The sequence below is a fragment of the Euphorbia lathyris genome, chromosome 4 (assembly GCF_963576675.1).
Source record: "Euphorbia lathyris chromosome 4, ddEupLath1.1, whole genome shotgun sequence".
NCBI lineage: Eukaryota > Viridiplantae > Streptophyta > Magnoliopsida > Malpighiales > Euphorbiaceae > Euphorbia > Euphorbia lathyris.
Genome location: NC_088913.1, coordinates 81,763,394 through 81,770,954, shown reverse-complemented (window position 1 = coordinate 81,770,954; position 7,561 = coordinate 81,763,394). Strand labels below are relative to the sequence as shown.

The 7,561-nt window shown below is 31.9% G+C and overlaps 1 protein-coding gene across 1 annotated transcript; it reads right to left on the bottom strand.

Moving 5' to 3' along the window:
* Positions 1-1,100: 1,100 nt before the first annotated feature.
* LOC136227930 (gibberellin 2-beta-dioxygenase 1) lies at positions 1,101-4,663 on the bottom strand. The gene is made up of 2 exons (XM_066016730.1): positions 3,833-4,663; positions 1,101-1,671 (listed from the first exon to the last, which is right to left on the bottom strand). Exons 1-2 carry the CDS (start codon positions 4,604-4,606, stop codon positions 1,333-1,335), a joined length of 1,113 nt encoding a protein of 370 aa, XP_065872802.1. The 5' UTR covers positions 4,607-4,663; the 3' UTR covers positions 1,101-1,332.
* Between the last annotated feature and the right edge of the window lie 2,898 nt (positions 4,664-7,561).

Here is a 7,561-nt window from a genome sequence, read left to right as displayed (position 1 = left end):
CCAGTGGCTTGGATCACCACAATTGTAGCACTTGCCACTTCTTCTTTTCTTTGGATTCTGCTTCTTTGCTTGATTTGTTTCCATTGTGGATACATTGGCCTCAGGCTGAAGCAGAGTTGTCTTTCTGGTCAATTGAATCATGCCCTCAACTATCTTCAAGCTATGCAAAATCTCTTGATAGTTGATGTTTGTACCGCGCTGAGTTACAAGATTCTGAACAGTGAAGCGATACTCTTCTGCTAAACCTTTGTAAAGGACTGACGGTAGTAGATGTCAAGGATAAGGATTCCCTGAGGCAGCCATATCATCAAGGATGGATTTCACTTTTTGCATATATGCCGTAACAAACATTCCTCCTTGCTCAAGTTCATGCAGTTCGACTCTCATCTGAAACTGCTTGCTGCCTGTAATTAGCCCGTAGGCATCCTCTAAGGCTAGCCAAATATCATGTGAATATTTGAGATATGCAATCTCAGAAAACACCTCTTCGGTGATTGAATTTAGGAGCAAAGTCCTAACCACATTTTCTACATCATCTCATTGAATAAACGATGGATTTATGATTAAATCCGCAGCTGATGTCACAAAACCTGTTCTAGGAATAAATTTGGGTGGTGGTGGTGTTGAACTAAGAATGTGAGGAAGAAGATGATAGGTTTGAAGGGTAGATTCCATGGACATTCTCCATGCTTTGTAGTTGTTCGGGTTTAATTTGATGTTGATATTGATGTGGAGATAGACAGATAAGTAATAGGCACAATAATGATTTGAATCAGCTTAATGATTCTGGCTCAAAGGCCTTGTATTTATAGTGAGCCAATAATAGTTTGTATAGGAATACAATACATAAATATAGTCGTATTGAAACTCTACCTAGCTAGGAATATAGACAGAGTGAAACTCTAACTAGATAGGAATCTATTTACAGAGATAATTAGAATATTATCTCTAACAAACTCTAGTATGATAATGTTGGTGTGATATCTCACGGTTAATCCAGTCTGTCATACACTCACTAAACATATTGAGTTGAATTACCACTTTGTTCGTGGACAAGTTTAATGAAACCATATTTTATCCGTACTTGAGAATCGAGAGAATTAAGTAATTCAATCATATTCTTTCCATTCATAAACTAAAAGCCAATAAATTGAACAGTTTTGCTACACACCTAGATAATTCATTCTCTCTCATATTTTCAACTAACCAAAAAAGTAAAAGAAACAAATGAAAGAACTAAAAGGCATCAAGCCTTATCAAAATAACAAAAGATTAAGAAAATAATTAACATGGAAAACAAATTCTATAAAAGAAAAAACAAAACCTTGAAAATTAAATACGAAATCTATCGAGTGGATCTTTGAAGAGAAGAGGTTCATGATAGACTCTCCAAGCATAATCCTCAAACGAAAATGAATTGAACACTCTTTTTTCCTTCTTCACAACAATGTTGCTTCCATCACTAATTTCTTCTTCTGCGTCGGCTTCGGCTTCTTTTTCTTCGTCGTCTTCCATATCTAGTTTCGGGAGAAGAGGAGAGACGGTGGTTTCGGTAGGAAGAGAGATAAGTAATGTCATTGATACACACTTCGAATTATTGTCTTCTACACCTATATTATTACATGGCAATGCTCTTCCTCTTACTTTCTTCACTTTTCCATTGCTCCACACCTATCATTTTTTATTTCAATGTTAGAAATTGGATCGGTATTGAATAAGATAAGAAATTTACGTGATTCAGCTAATTTTATCTAGCTCGTACTAGCTCCACGAACGAAAAAAGGAAACATAATATATTACTAGTGCCCAACAAATATTTTATCACTATAAAAAAATCAGAATCAATCGAAATATAATGGTTGCGCCACCTAAATTTGAATTTTGACAAATACTATAAAAGATCAAATATATATGTATATGCAATTTTTCAATTTTAATTTTTTATTTTATTTAAATTTCACACGTTTAGCTCTCATTCAATTATACATTAATAAATTATTTGCTTGTCAAAATTAGTTAGCTACAAATATTAAATTCAGTTAAAAAAATATTAATCATTTTATTTGAAAATATATAAAAAAAAATCTCAAACTGTTAATAAGGTTTGTATTCAAAGTTCTTTCGTAGTCTACTGTATAATTATAATTTATATTATAATTGATTAATAACTTTCTTCAAAAAAAAAAAAATTGATTAATAAGTTGATTTATCAAATTGAATTAGCAAAAATGGACAAGATAAAGCCATAATGGTTTTTTCTTTTTCTTAAAAAAATGATTGTGGGCACGGAAATTCAAGATCCACGGCTTTTGTGATGTACAAGGTGGAACCTAAAAGTTCGAGCCAGATGCCACTTTTTAATTTTTTTATTACTATTTGTCTGTCTTGGGGCCAGTTGCGATAGCAACTAACTGGATTATGTCATCGGTTAAGATATTTCTTTTGCTTTCTAAATCAAAATTAGGTATAAAATTATTATCAAATGATACTATAAAAATTAATTATTAATGAATAATTATTTTTAAAAATTAAATAAATTACGTTTTTATATTTTAAATTATTAATTATAAAAATGAGTCGGGTTTTGGATATAAGTTAGGAGTACGGCTCTCCAGAATATAGAGTAAAAAATATTTTTACCATATATATATAGTAATTTTTTTATTATAAATACAGTTATAATGCCAACCTATATTTAAAAATAATAAAATAATATGATATTTTAAATAAAAAATGAATTTAAATTTATATTTTGAATTTTTAAGTACAATTATTTTTATTAGGGATCATTTATTTTTTATTTCACATAGACCATAAAATATCACAACCTATTCTAATTATAGATTTCTATTCACAAAAAATTTCACATACACCTTAATTAGCAAGTAAATTTGTCCATTTATTTACTTTGGTATAATTTAAATTATTATCTAATAATTTTTAAATCTGAATTTATTTTGTAATTTTTTTTTTCTTATTATCATCACTTTAAGATATTACGATAAAAATATACTAAAATAATTACTCTTTGATTATTTTACTTATAAATAATATTTTTATGATTTTCTATTTACAATATTTCAATCTCAAAAAATTATACTATATAAATTGTACAACATCTTTTCAGTATGCCAAATTAATAATTTGATGATAAATCATATATTTTAATGTCTTAAAATTTATAATTAAAGTTTATGATTTATAGGTTTATATTTTAAAGTCTAGGCTGACAAATCATATATTTTAATGTTTTAAAATTTATAATTAAAGTTTATGATTTCTAGGTTTATATTTTAAAGTTTAGGCTGACAAATCATATATTTTATGTCTTAAAATTTATAATTAAAGTTTATGATTTATAGGCTTTATATTTTAAAGTCTAGGGTTTATATTTTAGATGCAGGGCTAATAAATTAGGATTTAAGACTAGAGTCGAGGGTTTAGAGATTAGATTAGGGCTTTGAATTTATGAATGAGGATATAAAAAAAAATTAAGGTCTAAAATATAATTTATATTTTAGGGTATGAAGTTTATTTTTTAAAATTTAGAGCTTATGGTGCTTGATTTTAGTGTTTATTAAACAATGAAAAAACTCAGTAACACACTAAAAAGGATTTTTTTTTTTTTAAGAAAACACTAAAAAAAAATATTAGTGTTTATTTTAATCTAAAAAGTCTATACGTATATTGAAAAATATATATTATAACATATTTTACCAATAATTAGTCTAAATTTTTTTTTTTAAGATTGTGATTATGAGAAAATCTAAACATAAAAAAGTACAAATTAAAATGAAAAACGAGTCTATAAATTCAGAATTAAACAACGCACCTGAGCAATATCGCCTAAAGTGACCATAACAGACTCCGGTTCGGGCTGAACGGAAACCCAACCCGAATCCGCCAGCAATGAGTACTTCCGGCTCCGAATTACATACTGTAACCCGACTACATATGGATAAGACCCACCCGATATAGTTGGTTTATCTCCGTATACACCCTCATGTAATACCATTAAAGAACACATCCGGGTCGGGTCATCCTTCAACGGGTTCTCAAACCCAACAGCACCCGAAAGCATATCGATTATATCCAGCCCGATTTTCTCCAAAGCCCGAGTTAACTCGCGCATGGATAATAAGCTCAACTCGGCTGACTCACAAGCTGCATCATCCAACCAAAACGACTCACCGTTTCCATCTTCATCTTCTTCAAAGCCAAAAGGCCAGTTCCTGGGGAAGTACGATTGCTTTTGATCACTAGTGAGTTCGAAGAGAGAGCGAGCCTCGGACTCGGCTGAGTTAGCAAGGTCGGAGGAGACATTAACATTATTAGTGAGTTGAAAGAAGCCGAGTTGAGAAGAAGCGGAGAGTAGCTGATCGCCGGAGGCAAGGTCGGAGATAACAGGGAGGAGAGAGGTGGAGAGAGAGGAGCGGCGAGTAGGAAGGGAAAGGGTGGGAGGGAGGCGGTGGAGGAGACGAGAGAGTGCGTCGACGGCGGCGGGAGAAGTGAGATGGTGGTGGTTGTTAGGTTGAGATGACGGCGTTGGCGGCGGAGCAGAGGTGGCGGCGTAGATGTTTGGTAAATTTTGAGCTGAGGAAGCCATGATTAAAGAGGTGAATGATAAGCAAAAAGAAAGAGATTACAGAACTGTCGATCGATACAGTGGGATAAATAATAAAAAGCCCAGTACCTGCATCTCACACGTGTTTGCACAATTATCGGATTCTACACTCGTGGGAAGATTATGTGTTATCCATTATTAATTTTAAAGGAAAAATTATAAAAATATACAAAAACAATTGTGGATTAGTTAGTTTATAAAGTCACATTCTATATAAAGAGTCTCGTCTAGCATTAAAAAAAAAAATTAGTATTGGAATGGAAATCACGAGTCATTGAATGGACTGTTCTATTTTGTTCATTAATCTATGACAAAATTCATAGAATAATTTGGACGGATAAATTTCTTCTAAAACAACTTTGAATATGTAATATTATGAATCTTTATTGATATACGATCCACCACCTTTTTAGCATTAGTTTTGAATGGAACATTTGGAAATTGGAGTGATATTACTAACTTCCCACAATCCATAGCATATGTAAATTGTTTTATATTGAGGTAGTTACTCCAATATTTTTTTACAAAATGTTTAACTTTTAAAATAATATAAACCACAAATAGCTTTGTATACTTTTAAACTATATGATATGGATATCTCCATCACAAGATTCGAATTGGACTGAAGGCGCTTCACACGTCGTGTGCTAGCAGCCACATACTGTGTGAGGCTTAGAGTTATAAGGGGAAGACTGAATTTAATTGCCACACAATATGTCAGGGGGACACACGTCGTTTGGAGCTCGTATGGAATTTTGGTGTTGCCTCTGAATGAATTCACTCAATATTATATGACAATTCTCCGTAATTGTTATTATCCAATTTCAATTTTTTTTTCTTAAATTTAAATATCTATATATCTATATATATATATATATATATATATATATATATATATATGGGTTTTGGAGGAGCATGAATTTAGGATTTTAGGTAGAAAACATTGCATTTTTAAACATAATGTTACGAGTTAATGCAATTTCAAGTCTAGTTGATTAAAAATGAGTTTTTTTTTTCATTAACATAAAATGTGCAACTTCAAACCATAGTGAGTGATCAGAACGGTAGTGGTTGGAGCGAGAATAGAACATGAAATTACACATAAAAAAAACTTCATTATCATCCGGTCTTCTGGCATACGATGAGTGGCTTAAGGCTCAGATCCCCTCTGGCAGTCCACTCTTTATAACAGCCACAAACACATCAGTTTGGCGTGAATCACCTGAAGGAAAATTTTGTTGTAATGTAGATGCGGGCATCTTCAAAGAAGCAGGGTACAGTTCATTCGGTTTTCTCATTAGAGATTACCATGGTGAATGTATTACAGTGAGTCATGAAGCACTAGGCGGACTGTTTAATCTCAGCCTATCTGAGGCCTTTGCAATTGAGAAAGCACTTTACTGGTTGAAAAATTCCTTTCGAGAACCTGTGGAGATTCAATCACTACTTGTAAGTTGTTAACTTATTGAACCACCCTATGCCGGACAATTCATATTTTTTTGAGGTCACTTTATCTTGTGTTAGTATCTTAAAAGAGCTAGACAATTACTTAGTCTCTTATATAAAACGTTCAGCGAATTCGGTCGCTCATCTCTTAGCTAAGGCAGTCAATTCTTAGTCTGTTCGTGGTGTGTGGGCATGTCCACCACCCTATCTCAATGTTGTTCTTTCTTCCAATTGTAACAATTAAAAAGTGTTTTATTTTAAAAAAAAAAAAACCTTGAAATTATACCAACTGATAAACATTAGGGTTAAAATTGCACTATTTTGTACGTGGATGCTAATTGTTTTCTTCTAATAACCATATAGCCAAATTTATACCTTATCTATTATAATAATAATAATAATAATAAAATCATTTAGTCTCCAACTAAAAAAAATGTATATATAAAGAGATATAAATTTATCATCTCACTCCAGATCTAAAGATCAGCAACAGTCCAGACTATATATACACTCATATATATATAAATTTGAAGTGTTAAACTGTAAAAATATTTGATAAGTTTATGAATGTACGTATTAATATGCTAAGTATTATATTATGGTAATTAATATTATTTCACTATACTTTTCAGGGATAATTACTAATTTGACCCAATAAAGGATCCCAATTTACATATCTAACCCACCTTGCCTCAAAGTTACCAAATTAGACATTTTCACCCATTTTGGACAAAACTAACCTTAGTTCTATTTGATGAATCGATCTTCTTCTTCTTCTTCCTCCTCCTCCTTCTCCTCCGCTTCATCCGCTTCTTCTTCTTCTTCTTCTTCTTGTTCTTGTTCTTCTTCTCTGTTTCAACTTCTTCTTCAGTTCATCTTCTTCAATTTCTGATACCAATCGTTAGCGATTTTTGAGATTTTTGACATATTATGTTCAATTTCCCGTACAAATGGTATATTTTTTGCTTATACGCTTGCTTTTCTCGTTGGTTTTCCCTCTTTCATCATCTATAATGGTATCGTTTCAATTTCCTCTATTTTCCCATAATTTTTTCCATTTTCCTCCATTGCTGTCGCATTTGTGACGAAATTGTCGCATTTCGTCACAAATGCGACAAGAACTGTCGCATTTCATCACAAATGCGACAAGAGTTGTCGCATTAACAAATGCGACAGTTCTTGTCGCATTTGCGACGAAATGCGACAGTTCTTGTCGCATTTGCGACGAAATGCGACAATTCTTATCGCATTTGCGACGAAATGCGACAACAATGGACGAAAATGAAAATAAAATTATGGAAAATAGAGGAAATTGAAACGATCCCATTAAAGATGAAGAAAGAGGCAAAACCAACGAGAAAAGCAAGCGTATAAGCAAAAAATATACCATTTGTACGGGAAATTGAACATAATATGTCAAAAATCTCAAAAATCGTTAACGATTGGTATAAGAAATTGAAGAAGATGAAGAAGTTGAAACGAAGAAGAAGA